Consider the following 16,971-nt stretch of genomic DNA (forward strand, 5'->3'; position numbering starts at 1 on the left):
ATTGTTTACTTGCTTTTCTGGTTTCCTCTTGGAAAAGCCTGTCACGGAGAGTGCCAGTCAGTGCCCCATTAACTTACTCCTCCTGCCGGGTAAATGCAGGGCATGTAGGAAGCACTAATTGCCGCTATCTTCTGTCGTATTTCTGAAATTGCTATTGTTCCTATCCTATTTTGGAGCATATTTTAATTCAACAGACACTGAGTCCCTACTGCATCTGAGTGCTGATCGTTCAGAGAGAGGCTGAGGATAGCTATTACATGTTAAGAGCCTGGACTAGATGAGCTCACTGACATGTACACAAATAAGTAAAATATAATGAAGCAAGTGCTGTATATGATAGAGTGCTCCTGCTGTCCATTGATGGGTACAGTTAATGCATCCTGATGTAGTATAATTTTTTTACAAATTTTTTGAGGCATATTTACATATCATATAATTCACCCATTTCAAGTATATTATTCACTGATTTTTAGTAAATTGACCAAATTGTACAACCATCATCACAAGTAAGTTTTAGAACATTTTCATGACCCCAGTAAGATCCCTCATGCCCGTTTACTGTTAATCCCTATTCCCATCCCCTGCCCAGGCAACCTCTAATCTATTTTCTTTCTCTATAGGTTTCCGTTTTCTAGAAATTTCGTATAAATTGAATCATACAATATGTGGTCTCTTATGTCTTGCTTCTTTCACTTAGCATATTTTTGAGGTTCATCTATGTCTTAGAATGTATCAATAGTTTGTACCTTTTTAATTACTGAATAGTGTTATGAATATACCACATTTTGTTTATCTGTTCATCAGTGATAGACATTTAGGTTGTTACCCACTTTTGGCTATTATCAATAATGCCGATATTAACATTTGTGTACAAGTACTTTGTATGAATATGTTTTCAATACTCTTGAGTTGCTGAGTCTTATGGTAAATTTGTTTCACTTTTTAAGAAATTGACAAACTTTTACAAAGTGGCTACCATTTTGTGTTTCTACTACCATTGTATATGGGTTCTTGTTTCTCCACATCTTCACTTCCATTTGTTGTCTCTCTATCTCTTTGCTTATAGCCATCCTAGAGGATGTGAAATAGTATCTCATTGTGGTTTTGATTTGCATTAACCTAATGACTGATGATGTTGAGTATCTTCTAATGAGCTTATTAGTGATTCATATATTTACTTCGGTAAAATGTCTATTCATATCTTTTGTCTTTTTTTATCAGATTGTTTGTCTTCTTAGTATGGATTAGATCTTGAAGATGAATTGAAATTTACTTTGCAGTCATTGAAAAACAACATGCCAGGAAGTGAAAATAACAATTGAAAATAATGAAAATAATAGGTGAAATTCACTGAAGATTTGTTTCATGCTAGATATTTTTCTAATTGCATTGCCTGTATTAACTCATTTAGTCCTCTCATCAATCCTATATTTTAGGTTCTCTTTTTAATCCTCATTTTATAGTCAAGGAAACTATGGTTAAGAAATTTGCTCAAGGCAATATGTTTCAAGTACTATAAAAATGTTTGCATGCTTTGTTCTAATATTCCCATTTTGTAAGGCTCACCCATTTGCAAATAACACACAAGAAGTACCAAAAAAAAAAAAAAAAAGAAAACAAAAAAAATTTGCTCAAGATCGCTCAGCTAATAAGTGTTGGAGCCAGAAAAGCTTGAAAGTTCATTACCTGTATTTGAAACAGCAAGTAGGTTTGGTATGGTGAAGGTGTTGAACAACACCATAAATGTAGGTTGCAGCCAGATTTTGTGTATGAGTTTTACATATGGTAGTATATGGAGAACTATGGAATGTTTTCAAGTAGGACAGTGATATGATAATTGCAGATGGATTCCCCCTGCAGGACAATATTGTTCCTTAATTTTATTTTGGATTTTATAATTTATATTAGGAACTTTGAACTCCTAATGGATTTAGCACATTCATTTTTTATTCACTCAATAGATATTTATTGTGTATAATTTGTATATACCCTTGCCTTATATAGAGATGAGTAGTCAATAAATATTTGATCTAGATTTAGGTAAGATGCATTCAGGAAAGCCATAGGACTTTTAAAGTCACCACCATGCTTAAATGTAACTTATTTTCTTCGGAAGGTTTTCATATATTATCTTAACATTTTTTAAAAAAACTTTTTAATATAACCCATTTCAAATTCCAGTATTTTCCCTACAAAAGTCAAAAATGTCCAGTTGAAAACATACAGTCACAGTATTACCACTGGAATTTAATTAAGGGTTGAAACTATTGCACTTCTTCTTTTTGTGGCTTACCTTTTTTTATCTGCTGGTAAATCAAAATTCCTTTTCATTTTATTTTAATATATGATTATTTTGAGTCATGTTTTAGAATGATAAACCAAAAGGAACTGGCCAAAATGATTTTATAAGGTCACAATTATCTATTCTGTGCAGCCATAGAATTAAATTAGGAATCTTAGTTTAACCATAAGATGGTTACAAGTGACAGCGATCAGTGTCAAGTTTCATCTGATGTAGTAATTTAGTAGCTGGCTCATGGTTAATACTGAAATATTTCCATGTCAAGTTACTGATTTCTAAAGTATCCTTTCTTTATTCTTCTTTATATCTTCTGGTATCAGATGATACCAGAAAGTCAAAAATCTTTCTAGAAATAGTAAAGTTCACCTTTCTTCACTGAAATGAAAGTTTTTAATACAAGATTGTTCTGAGAAGGATATGGAATGTAGCCTAAATTTTTTAAAATAATTTTTTAAATTAATTAATTTACTTTTTTGGCTGCTTTGGGTCTTCATTGCTGTGCACAGGCTTTCTCTAGTTGCAGCAAGCGGGGGCTACTCTTTGTTGTGGTGCATGGGCTTCGCATTGGGGTGGCTTCTCGTTGCAGAGCACGGGCTCTAGGCACGTGGGCTTTAGTAGTTGTGGCACATGGGCTCAGTAGTTGTGAGAGCAGAAGTAGCCCTGTAGCCTAAAATTTTTATTCCCCCCACCCCCAAAAAAGGATATTCTGTGAGAGAGAATTTATTTATTTATTTATTTTAATATTTATTTGGCTGTGCCAGGTCTTCGTTGCCACATGTGGGATCTTCGTTGTGGCGTGTGGGATCTTTTTTAGTTGTGGCATGAGGGCTCTTAGTTGCGGCATGCGGGATCTAGTTCCCTGACCAGGGATGGAACCCAGGCCTCCTGAATTGGGAGCGTAGGGTCTTAACCACTGGACCACCAGGGAAGTCCCAATGAGAGAATTTACATTTATCAGGCTCTCTATGTTGAAGAGTCATTCAGCTGTCACATGGGTCATACTTGTATTAGAGATTCATACAGGTGTTGTACAATGAGAAATCATGGGCTTTGGATTCAAATCCTGGCTGTGCTATGTGCTAGCTGTGTTTATTTATTTATTTATTTATTTACATCTTTATTGGCGTATAATTGCTTTACAATGGTGTGTTAGTTTCTGCTTTATAACAAAGTGAATCAGCTATACATATACATATATCCCCATATCTCTTCCCTCTTGCGTCTCCCTCCCTCCCACCCTCCCTATCCCACCCCTCTAGGTGGTCACAAAGCACCGAGCTGATCTCCCTGTGCTACGCAGCTGCTTCCCACTAGCTATCTATTTTACATTTGGTAGTATATGTAAGTCCGTGACACTCTCTCACTTCGTCCCAGCTGACCCTTCCCCCTCCCCGTGTCCTCAAGTCCATTCTCTAGTAGGTCTGCGTCTTTATTCCTGTCCTGCCCCTAGGTTCTTCATAAACACATGAAAGAATGCTCAACATCATTAATCATTAGAGAAATGCAAATCAAAACTACAGTGAGGTATCACCTCACACCAGTCAGAATGGCCATCATCAAAAAATCTACAAACAATAAATGCTGGAGAGGGTGTGGAGAAGTGGGAACCCTCTTGCACTATTGGTGGGAATGTAAATTGATACAGCCACTATGGAGAACAGTATGGAGGTTCCTTAAAAATAGAACTAGCATACAACCCAGCAATCCCACTACTGGGCATATACCCTGAGAAAACCATAATTCAAAAAGTCATGTACCACAATGTTCACTGCAACTCTAATTACAATAGCCAGGACATGGAAGCAACCTAAGTGTCCATCAACAGATGAATGGATAAAGAAGATGTGGCACATATGTACAATAGAATATTACTCAGCCATAAAAGGAAACGAAATTGAGTTATTTGTAGTGAGGTGGATGGACCTAGAGTCTGTCACACAGAGTGAAGTAAGTCAGAAAGAGAAAAACAAATACTGTATGCTAACACATATATATAGAATTTTTTTAAAAGGTATATGTTTATTTTTATTTACATATTTATATATATTTAACCTCTTTGATTCAGCTTCCTTGTATGAAATGACTATACTTTATTGCGTTTGAAAATTAAACTTGACTCAGTGCCTGGCACATAGTAGATAGAAAATAAATGTTGACAGCCTTATTTTTTTTTTTTCTATCCACAAGACAGGCACATTTCATTTTTTTAGGTTGTGCCACTAATTACTATAAGAAATACTAAAATATCAAATATAGAAGACATTACCAAGATTATAAAATATTGCAGTCGGGCTTCCCTGGTGGCGCAGTGGTTGAGAGTCCGCCTGCCGATGCAGGGGACATGGGTTCGTGCCCCGGTCCGGGAAGATCCCACATGCCGTGGAGCGGCTGGGCCCGTGACCCATGGCTGCTGAGCCTGTGCGTCCGGAGCCTGTGCTCCACAATGGGAGAGGCCACAACAGTGAGAGGCCCGCGTACCGCAAAAAAACAAACAAATTAATTAATTAATTAATTAAAATATTGCAGTCATGGCCCCCAGTTCTCAACTCCCTTACTAAGTCTATCACTGAAAGTCCCTTGGGACTTCTGCTGTTTTATTCTACAAGGCATAACTCACCAACCTCTCGGCAGTTTTTAAGGCTAAAAGGCAATCTGTGTGGAATAAAGAGTAGCCAATAGCTAACAATTAGTGTCCATTCTTATTCTTCTTATAAGTACATGACTTGCCTTGCTCAGCACCTCTCTGCCCTGTATACATCTCAGTGTGTCTCCCTTCCATTACCAGAACTAGTGATGTGTACCCTTAGGGAGCATTTCCTCACATCCTATGAAAAAGGACAAGGTCAACCTGGGATGGGAAATAATACGAGAAACATGCACGCCCACGAAATTTAGATAAGTATGACCTATACAAGCAGGAAAAACTTAAGGAAACGTTTCCCTCAAACTTCCTGGTGGGGATGAGAAGACCTTTTCCTCTTTACCTTCTGTGAACTGCAAATAATAAGATCTTCACAGATAATGATAAAAGAGCTGACATTAAATTTCCAACATATGATCTTTTCCTGTTATTTGAACTGCTAGTTCTGATGTTTAATTCTGCCTTCTATAGATTAACAGTTATATTAAGAAGAACACTTGCTGCAATTAGGATTTTGCACATTAACGTTTCACTTACGTGGGGCATTTTATGTATCTATTTAAAAATAAGTATTTAACAAAAATGCCCTTGTCTATAAAAGACTATATGGAGTCAATATATCATGCAGAGAATTTACCTGAAAGTTCTGATTGTTACAAGTGGCTCTTTCTGTTGATGGGAATCTTATATTGCATATAGCATTGGCTCATCATCATGAAAGCATTGTGATAGAGAATTTATGAAAAATCCTCCTGATGGGTAAATAGGTACCATCATCCTGTACATATACTGGCAACAGTATCCAAAAATGAAAGACCCTGATTATAGACATGTGTCACTTTCTAGAATCAGCAGTACCTACAGTCAAGTGTTCAAAGGGGTCTAAGTTCTTCAGCCTTTCAAAAAGGACTTACTTTTCACAGAAAACTTACCATCTATATAATCTTTCTCCCAGTCTGGTGCCTTTTCTAGCCATTGAGAGGAATCCAGAGCTTTCCATAGATGCCTTGGTAACGTACTGACATGCAAGGAGCCTGGAAGTTCACTTTTTTTTTTAATATACCTTGTGATTATAGCTCTTAAAGCAAAGTCTCTGTTGGAGCTACCAAACTAAAGGTATACTCCTCTTGAGGTTGTTCCATCCAGTCATGCCTCTACATACGTCTAGAGGGTACCAGACACAAGGTTTTTTTTGTAGTCTTCTGTTTTCATGTCAGGAACATATTCTCCTTTCAGATTTACCTTTGGTATTCTAAGCCAAGACAAGAGAAGGGTATGCCTTTCTCAGAGTTCTCATTAGCTCCTCAGCCCAGCCTTATTGTAATTGTATATCCTCTTCCTCAGTTGTCCAAGGTTTTCCAGAAATGTTCAAAAACTCAAGCAACATTAATTGTCTTCCAGTTTACTCCCCTGAGAAACAAGGCACACTCAACCCAGTTATCCGAATGAGTTGCCACTTCTCTTCTAAGTGAAAGTGCTGCTATCCAAGCATAGTTAAATCAGAATAAGTTAAATTATGTCTCACAAGGAACACTGCTACACTTCTCTCCACAAAATATGTGACTTAAAGATCCACGGTCTCGGACTTCCCTGGTGGTCCAGTGGTAGAGACTCCACACATCCACTGCAAGGGGCACGGGTTCGATCCCTGGTTGGGAAAGTTCCACATACTGTGCAGTGTGGCAAAAAAAAAAAAAAAAAAAAAAAAAAGATCCACAATCTCCTATCAAAAGCTTTGTCAGTGTGTCTCAAAATTTGGAATCTTTCAGGTTTTAGAAAGGTAATCCATCTGTCATATACTATGTAACACCCTGAGCAGGATGTGTGGAAGTACTCAGTGATCAAACACAGCATTTTTGCAATAAAAGATTTGAATATTCACATCAAATGAAATAAATGAAAACTATAAATAACCTCTCTTTAGTTCAAGTCAAATTTTAGCTCCAAACTTACCAAAAAGAAAAAGAAAAAAAACTTAACGATTTTCAGAGCGTTTTGGATCTCAAAATTACAGGACTGTGAACTTGTATAAACATGAGTGCTAAGAATATAATAGCCTACAAAGATCCAGATGCTTTTTACTTGAAGAGGTCCTTCTGAGAACAGATAATAATTAACCTTCTTAAAATAATTAACAGTGTAGTAGTAAATTTCATAAAGAATAAGTTGGATCAAATATTTAACACAATACATCTCTTATCTAACAGTAAACAAGTAGTGCAGATCCCTTGAATGAGGGTTAATAAGATTGTTCCTGGCATACGATATTAGCATGACAACCCTAACATTATCTTTCTTAAAAACGGGTTGGAATGCTAGTATTTTACTCTGTTAGTGGTTTTCATTCATCATACATGACTATCTCTTTTCCTCTCTTTCAAATGGTTATATTTTGGTTACAGACTTGAAAAATAATGACTGTGTTTCTTGTGTGAAAATCAGCTTTTCTATCCGTACTCACTTTGTCCTTCTGCGTGCAGGCTCAGATATCTGTCTGAACATTCTATACCCTTATGCTAACCTTAAAATGAACTGAAATCGTATCTTTGTCTAAGGACAAAACAGTTAAGATGACTTAAAGACTAATATATCAAGAATATATTGGAATGAGCGGGAATTCCCTGATGGTCCAGTGGTTAGGACTCCTCACTTTCACTGCCAAGGGCTTGGGTTCAGTCCCTGGTCAGGGAATTAAGATCTCGCAAGCTGCGCAGCCAAAAAAAAAAAAAACAAAAAAAACACTCTGTAGTGTAGTTCTTTAAAGTTATTTAATAACTGTAAATTTTGAAAAGACTGTATTTTAATATTACTTTCTAAAAAGATTGGTAATTTTTTTTTAAACTTTTATTTATTTATTTATGGCTGTGTTGGGTCTTCGTTTCTGTGTGAGGGTTTTCTCTAGTTGCGGCAAGTGGGGGCCACTCCTCATCGCGGTGCGCGGGCCTCTCACTATCGCGGCCTCTCTTGTTACAGAGCGCAGGCTCAGTAATTGTGGCTCACCGGGCTAGTTGCTTCGCGGCATGTGGGATCTTCCCAGACCAGGGCTCAAACCCGTGTCCCCTGCATTGGCAGGCAGATTCTCAACCACTGCACCACCAGGGAAGCCCAAGATTGGTAATTTTTAAAAACAACATTGCTAGGCTCTGAAAGCCTTCCTAAACTCTTGAAAGAGTTTGGCTTTTGTTTTTCTAAAAACAAAATTAAATCAAAAGATGTCTTTTCTTTTTTTTTTTTTTTTGGCTGCACCATACGGCTTTCGGCATCTTAGCTCTCTGCCCTCCTGACTAGGGATGAAACCCATGCCCCCTGCAGTGGAAGTGCGGAGTCCTAACCACTGGACCACCAGGAAAGTCCCTAAATCAAAAGATGTCTTAACATTTAAGTAAAAGCCTAGACAAAATTTCATTGAAAAGAAATTTGTACTTTAGCAATGTCTTTTTCAATATTACTATCTCTCTATGTTATCAATATTGGCGTTAGATAAATAGAATAATTAATGAGACAGTATGGTCATATAAAAATAGCAAGGAATCTCAAGAGGTCTCAATACAAGCTCTAGATCCAGCACTTACTGGCTAAGTGGCTTCAGAAAGGCACATACCTTTTTTGAGCCTAGATTTCCATACCTATAAATTGAGAATAGTCCCTATTAGTATTGTTTTGAGAACTAAATGTATGTAAAGCAGTTAGCACAGAGCTTAAATAGTCAATAAATGATACCCCTTTTTAAAATTAACATAGCTTTTTAGTTTTCTAATTATAAAAAAGCATAAAAAAAGTTTTCACCTAAACCCTCACTGTTCATAGGTAACCACTGGTAATATTTTGGTCAGTATCCTTCTGAACATCTCTCTGCAGGTACCTACTTACATAGATGCGGATACACAACTTTGTATAAGTAGATTTAAAATAGACTTGAATTTAAGCTTTTTTTTCTCATTCAGTAGTATATCATAGATATCTAATATCTGCATTATCTATACTCCCTAACCATCTCAGAAATTTGACATCCTGACCTCCCGTCAAGTGGTTTGTCTTTATGTTTTTCATCTCCAGTACCTCCTAAAATTATGTCATGAATTTAAAATTCCAAGTAAATTAAAAATATGTTTTAGGAATATTTTTATCATTTTTACAGAGGCTCTTCTGTTCTTGAGTTAGGCGAGGCTCTCAGATAATGCTAAAAAGAAATTTGGAACTCAGAGCAGTAGCAGTAGAATAGCAAAATTTCTGGGTCTCTTATCCAGAGAAACACACTGTTCCCTCTGCTTACAGCCAATGCATGAGCCTGTTTGTTCTCTTGAAATTAATTTCAGCACTGGCAAGGATCTGAGATTTCATCTCATCTTCAGATGTCTTGATTTTCAATTGAGAAAGCTGAGGCCCAGAGAGGAAGTTAAGTACATTAGCCAGGATGACACAGCTAGGTTTCTTTGGGAAGTAAATATTATATATGTACAACGTAAACGTATTTGAGGAGTAAATGTACTTCATTTTTAATGGCTACTTTTTTTTTTAACATCTTTATTGGAGTATAATTGCTTTACAATGGTGTGTTAGTTTCTGCTTTATAACAAAGTTAATCAGTTATACATATACATATGTCCCGATATCTCTTCCCTCTTGCGTCTCCCTCCCTCCCACCATCCCTATTCCACCCCTCTAGGTGGTCACAAAGCACCAAGCTGATCTCCCTGTGCTATGTGGCTGCTTCCCACTAGCTATCTACCTTACGTTTGGTAGTGTATATATGTCCATGCCACTCTCTCACTTTGTCCCAACTTACCCTTCCCCTCCCCGTATCCTCAAGTCCATTCTCTAGTAGGTCTGTGTCTTTATTCCCATCTTGCCCCTAGGTTCTTCATGACCTTTTTTTTTCTTTAGATTCCATATATATGTGTTAGCATACGATATTTGTTTTTCTCTTTCTGACTTACTTCACTCTGTATGACAGACTCTAGGTCCATCCACCTCACTACAAATAACTCAATTTCATTTCTTTTTATGGCTGAGTCATATTCCGTTGTATATATGTGCCACATCTTCTTTATCCATTCATCTGTCGATGGACACTTAGGTTGCTTCTATGTCCTGGCTATTGTAAATAGAGTTGCAATGAACATTGTGGTACATGACTTTTTGAATTATGGTTTTCTCAGGGTATATGCCCAGTAGTGGGATTGCTGGGTCGTATGGTAGTTCTGTTTTTAGTTTTTTAAGGAACCTCCATACTGTTCTCCATAGTGACTGTATCAATTTACATTCCCACCAACAGTGCAAGAGGGTTCCCTCTTCTCCACACCCTCTCCAGCATTTATTGTTTGTAGTTTTTTTGATGATGGCCACTCTGACCAGTGTGAGATGATATCTCATTGTAGTTTTGATTTGCATTTCTCTAATGATTAATGATGTGATTAATGATGTTGAGCATTCTTTCATGTGTTTGTTGGCAATCTGTATATCTTCTTTGAAGAGATGTGTATTTAGATCTTCTGCCCATTTTTGGATTGGGTTGTTTGTTTTTTTTGATATTGAGCTGCATGAGCTGCTTGTAAATTTTGGAGATTAATCCTTTGTCAATTGCTTCATTTGCAAATATTTTCTCCCATTCTGAGGGTTGTCTTTTCATATTGTTTATGGTTTCCTTTGCTCTGCAAAAGCTTTGAAGTTTCATTAGTTCCCATTTGTTTATTTTTGTTTTTATTTCCATTTCTCTAGGAGGTGGGTCAAAAAGGATCTTGCTGTGATTTCTGTCATAGAGTGTTCTTCCTGTGTTTTCCTCTAAGAGTTTGATAGTGTCTGGCCTTACGTTTAGGTCTTTAATCCATTTTGAGTTTACTTTTGTGTATGGTGTTATGGAGTGTTCTAATTTCATTCTTTTACATGGAGCTGTCCAGTTTTCCCAGTACCACTTATTGAAGAGGCTGTCTTTTCTCCACTGTATATTCTTGCAGCCTTTATCAAAGATAAGGTGACCATATGTGTGTGGGTTTATCTCTGGGCCCTCTATCCTGTTCCATTGATGCATATTTCTGTTTTTGTGCCAGTACCATACTGTCTTGATTACTATAGCTTTGTAGTATAGTCTGAAGTCCAGGAGCCTGATTCCTCCAGCTCCATTTTTCTTTCTCAAGATTGCCTTGGCTTTTCAGGGTCTTTTGTGTTTCCATACGAATTGTGGAATTTTTTGTTCTAGTTCTGTGAAAAATGCCAGTGGTAGTTTGATAGGGATGGCACTGAATCTGTAGATTGCTTTGGGTAGTAGAGTCATTTTCACAATGTTGATTCTTCCAATCCAAGAACATGGTATATCTCTCCATCTGTTTGTATCATCTTTAATTTCTTTCATCGGTGTCTTATAATTTTCTGCATACAGGGCTTTTGTCTCCTTAAGTAGGTTTATTCCTAGATATTTTATTCTTTTTGTTGCAGTGGTAAATGGGAGTGTTTTCTTAATTTCACTTTCAGATTTTTCATCATTAGTGTATAGGAATGCAAGAGATTTCTGTGCATTAATTTTGTATCCTGCTACTTTACCAAATTTATTGATTAGCTCCAGTAGTTTTCTGGTAGCATCTTTAGGATTCTCTATGTATAGTATCATGTCATCTGCAAACAGTGACAGCTTTACTTCTTCTTTTCTGATTTGGATTCCTTTTATTTCTTTTTCTTCTCTGATTGCTGTGGGTAAAACTTCACAAAACTATGTTGAATAATAGTGGTGAGAGTGGGCAACCTTGTCTTGTTCCTGATCTTAGAGGAAATGGCTTCAGTTTTTCACCATTGAGGATGATGTTGGCTGTGGGTTTGTCATGTATGGCCTTTATTATGTTGAGGAAAGTTCCCTCTATGCCTACTTTCTGGAGGGTTATCATAAATGGGTGTTGAATTTTGTCGAAAGCTTTCTCTGCATCTATTGAGATGATCATATGGTTTTTCTCCTTCAGTTTGTTAATATGGTATATCACATTGATTTGCATATATTGAAGAATCCTTGCATTCCTGGGATAAACTCCACTTGATCATGGTTTATGATCCTTTTAATGTACTGTTGGATTCTGTTTGCTAGTATTTTGTTGAGGATTTTTGCATCTATGTTCATCAGTGATATTGTCCTGTAGTTTTCTTTCTTTGTGACATCTTTGTCTGGTTTTGGTATTAGGGTGGTGGTGGCCTCATAGAATGAGTTTGGGAGTGTTCCTCCCTTTGCTATATTTTGGAAGAGTTTGAGAAGGATAGGTGTTAGCTCTTCTGTAAATGTTTGATAGAATTCGCCTGTGAAGCCGTCTGGTCCTGGGCTTCTGTTTGTTGGAAGATTTTTTTTGCGGTACGCGGGCCTCTCACTGTTGTGGCCTCTCCCGTTGCGGAGCACAGGCTCCGGACGCGCAGGCTCAGCAGCCATGGCTCATGGGCCCAGCCGCTCCGTGGCATGTGGGATCTTCCCGGACCGGGGCACGAACCCATGTCCCCTGCATCGGCAGGCGAACTCTCAACCACTGCGCCACCAGGGAAGCCCTGCTTTTTAAAGAACAAATAAATTTCATAAAATAAAATGTATAAAAATTCCTTAATTGGGAGATTCAAAAAAAAATTCCTTCCTTAGTCATCCATTTTGAGTGGATTTTGTAGTGAGAATTTAAACATGAAGAAAGAGACCTTTTATTTTACAAGTGGGAGAGGGATCTCAATCCTCAAGTGAGCTTTGAGAACCTGTATTAAAATGCATGGTTCTCAATAAATTAGTCCCCTTTCGCCTCTGTTCATTCTGTTCTTCCCTACACAAAATACTTTCCTTCATCTATTAGAAACTGATTCTAATTCAGTATGTTTATTCTCTTGTCCCTCTGAAGGCACCATTCTAATAATCTGGTGGCCTGCCCCTCACTTTAGGTTATATGTTTATCAGCCTTTACTGAGGGCATTCTGTGTACTATTAGGCGTGGTGCTGGATGCCAGGAAATGTATCCTTTCGAGGCCTCAGATTGCCTAAAGACAAATAGGAAACATACATGCAGCAGTCACAGTATAATGTGATGTTGACCTGACAGTAGCCACTCAGTAGATGTCTAACAAATTAATAAATTAATATAATGGAGATATGTCTAAAGTGAAGGAGCCACTGAGTCTCTCTGGGAAAGTCAGGGAAGATTTCACAGAGAACAAGGACTTGAACTGAGATTTGAAGAATAACTAGGAATTTGTCTGTGGACAAAAAAATATAGGGGAGTTATTCCAACCAGAGGGAACAGTACTCAAAAGCATAGGCTTGTGTTTGGATTGACATTTATTTTCCAGGAAAAGACCTATCTGCTTCTGAAATTTTTTATTAAAGCTTGTATGATTTTTGAAATCTGATGTTTCCAAAGTTTCCAAGAATCACATTTAGTTGACCTAACTTATCAAATAACCCAAACTGACAGACTAATAAAAAACTACCTAATCTACATTTAGAAGTCGATAGGAAATTCCTTTTATAGCATTTCTCTTCAGTTTGTAATTTATTTGAATTATTTTTGTGCTACTATTACTCTGAGAATTGTTATGTTATAATATATGCCTCTTTAAAAATAATCAAGTTAAATAAGTGCACTTTTCCAGAGCTAGGCTACAGTACTGTTTGATATTTAATTGTAAAAGTCTCATGTTCTGCTTCAGGAAAATAACAGTGTTTTTTAAATTATTGTGCTTAGGGCTTCCCTGGTGGCACAGTGGTTAAGAGTCCGCCTGCCGATGCAGGGGACACGGGTTCGTGCCCCGGTCCGGGAAGATCCCACATGCCGCGGAGCGGCTGGGCCTGTGAGCCATGGCCGCTGAGCCTGCGTGTCCGGAGCCTGTGCTCCACAGCGGGAGAGGCCACATCAGTGAGAGGCCCGCGTACCGCAAAAAAAAAAAAAAATTATTGTGCTTAATAGCCTATATGCTACTGTATTCCTTTATGTATTTTAACTATACTTTTAAGAGGTAAAGGAAAAGTGTTAAAAGTATGAACCAATGATTAAATTAGCCAGCATTTTAAAAAGAAGCAGTCACTAGCATTCCTTTGCTGGAATCAACCACTACTGATACCACCATTTTAAAAGGTAATGATCTTTACTAGATTCAGATTTATATTCATCTTTGATCTCCGGAGTGGCATTAGAACATTTCTCTATGTATTGTTTAGTACCCTGGGCTGTGTTTGCCTTGTATGGAATTCTCATTTGTCTAGAACTGTATTATAGGTAGCCATGTTTTTCCATGGCTTGATTTCAGAATTCATGAAAAAGATCAATTTACTTGAATTTTAGTTATGTGTTATTATTCCCTGCCCAGAGGGTCCCAAAGTCACATCTCCCGATCAGTGGTAATTGTGATCTGCTCTGATCATTGGGCACTCCTGAGTAATAGTAAACCCATAGGGAATGAGAAAAAAGCCCTATCTTTATTTCTCCAGCTTTTAAGCACAGATAATACTCAGTAAAAAGGTACAGATTCTGTACGGGCACGTTGGCCATGCAGCCAACACACATTTTTAGACCCATTTACCAGTTCCTAAAATGTACCTCAGTAATAAAAGTTAAATTTCTCTATCAGTTGCCTCCTTTCTCATCTACTCTGTGCTCTATAAGTTCATTCTCTTTGAGATCCTTTCATTATATCTTTGGTCTTGTTTTTGGTTCATTATTTGGGCTATCAAGAACCTGGGAATTATTTGGACTTTTTTATTAACAGTAATGACAAAATTTTTTGTTTCAAGTAATTTTCTGTTGGGTCTTTAACATTAGCAGTTACCATCTATTGGATGCTTATGTATATACCATAAGAGAATGTTTAAAATATGACCTCGTTTTGCCCTAAATAACCCCTATGAGATAGGTGGCATTTTCACCAATTTTTGGCTGTAACTAAGACACAGATTAACTAACAGCCCAAGATCATGAAGCTAATAAATGGCATAGAGAGGATTAAAACTGGGTTTATCTGGCTTAAAACCCTGTACCTGGGCTCTTCAGAGTATACCTTTCTACCATACATCCTATAGATTACATTTGCATCTTCATCCAGGGTTTAACTTTTTAAACCCTGGCTTCTGAGGACAGATAATGTAAATGCCTAGATCCTTTTTCAAAATAAATATAATAAGAGAGTTGGTTCCCTAATAGCCCAAAGAATGAATCGGTATAAAATGTAAATGTAAAGTTGGTTAGATTTGGATATGTTTCAATTCATTTATCATTATATAATCTAGCTTTAGCTGAAATGTCTGCATAGAGTAAACGTTTTTCAACCTTGCCTACAGTCCCCCCAACAAAAATATTAAATTTTTAATCCAATTTATCAAATCCTATTTACCAATTTTGAGCTATGTGACCTTGCAAAAGCCAATTTGGGTTTTTTTTCTTTCTTTTTTAATATTTATTTACTTTTGGCTGCATTGCACATGCAGGGCATGCGGGATCTTTCCTCGCAGAGCACAGGCTTAGTTGCTCTGCAGCATGTGGGATCCTAGTTCCCCGACCAGGGATGGAACCCACATCCCCTGCATTGGAAGGTGGATTCTTAACCACTGGACCACCAGGGAAGTCCCACAAAACTCAGTTTTTAAAGATCTTTCCACTCTAAAATTTTGCTTTTTGTATTACAATCATCTTTGGATAATTCATATTTTAAAAAATTATTTTCTTTCCTAGTTATTTTAGTAAAGATTTTTTTCATGGGTTCTTAAGAGTTTAGAGAAAGTTAAAATAGTGTAGTGGTTAAGAGCTCTAATTCTGGAATGAGAAGTTGTAACATTGAATATCTGGCGCACACTGGAAATTTTATTTAACATCTCTGAGCCTTGATTTCCTTTTCTATAAAATGACTGTGTGACCATCTCATAAGATTGTTATAAAAGTTATGTGAAGCACTTTCCACAGTACCTTGCATAATAGTGGTTAAATATTACTCTTGTTTAGTTAGATTTTTCAGTTTGTTCTTTGTGAAATATGGTTACAGCATTTTAGGGCAAGAAGAAGCCCTTAGTAATCATTTGATCTAGCACCCCTATCTTTGAGATGACATTAAGACCCAGAAGAACGACAAAAGCTAGTTTGAGGTTTGGTGGTAAGTATAACTAAATTAAACCCAATATTTTTGAGGATGGATAGGTTGTGTCGCTGTTATTGTATTGTTTTATTTCTATGCAATGATTCTTTAATCCCATTGAAACTGTTGAGTTGTTTCCATTTTGTCTGTGCAACTATTTTAGTGTCATAGTAGGTTGGCATGAATACTTTTTCTTCTTTACTTAGCTAGCTTGCTTTATACCCAAAATGGATCATGCTACAGTTAGAGATGAAGCTTTAATGTTCAGCAATGTAAGACAAAAATCTGTGATCATTTACGGTTTTCATACCGTCCTCTTTGTCTTCTGCTAATCTTCTGTGACATGAGACATTGCTTCCCACAGTAGTGGAGCATGCCTCCTGTTTTGAGTGCTGATAAAGTGAAGGCCCTCTGGTCTACCTACAAAATATTAGTGATTTCAATAAGGATAACAGTACTTTTCTCTCTGTTTTCTCTTGTGTTGTAGAGCCGACAGTTAGAATCAGAAACTGGGACCACAGAGGAGCACAGTTTAAACAAAGAGGCTCGGAAATGGGCCACACGTGTGGCACGAGAGCACAAAAATATTGTTCACCAACAACGGGTAAGTGTGATAGAGAATCTTAGGTTACATCTAGCATTAAGGCAAATGTCAAACCAGTTTAAGGAGTTGAATTTTATTGATGTGGAAAATATCTGATAGATGTTTTTTCTATAATTTCTCAGCACTCAGAAGTATGTTCTCAGCTATCTACTAAACTTGAAAATTCCTTAAGGCCTCTAGCAGCAACACAGTAATTTATCTGTTTGCCATAGAATTGCTTAAGGAAGACTAGTGATAGTGTATTATAATCTTTTGGGCAGTGGAAGAGATGTGCATATGTTGAATTAGGCTCTTCATCTCCAAGACAGACTTTCTGAAGATGCAGTTGTAGATTCCATGAAAATGTATCTTCAAGAC

The 16,971-nt window shown here is 37.1% G+C and overlaps 1 protein-coding gene across 2 annotated transcripts in view; it reads left to right on the forward strand.

Moving 5' to 3' along the window:
• FCHSD2 (FCH and double SH3 domains 2) overlaps positions 1–16,971 on the forward strand; it is a gene marked incomplete at both ends in the record, with an annotated part of 298,329 nt that overhangs the window by 232,536 nt on the left and 48,822 nt on the right. For both annotated transcript variants that reach the window (XM_079708869.1, XM_079708870.1), the window contains one exon: positions 16,498–16,614. In XM_079708869.1, coding sequence (XP_079564995.1) covers positions 16,498–16,614 — 117 coding nt within the window. The remainder of the gene's footprint in view (positions 1–16,497; positions 16,615–16,971) is intronic.

Source organism: Hyperoodon ampullatus (genome assembly GCF_949752795.1).
Source record: "Hyperoodon ampullatus genome assembly, chromosome: 7".
NCBI lineage: Eukaryota > Metazoa > Chordata > Mammalia > Artiodactyla > Ziphiidae > Hyperoodon > Hyperoodon ampullatus.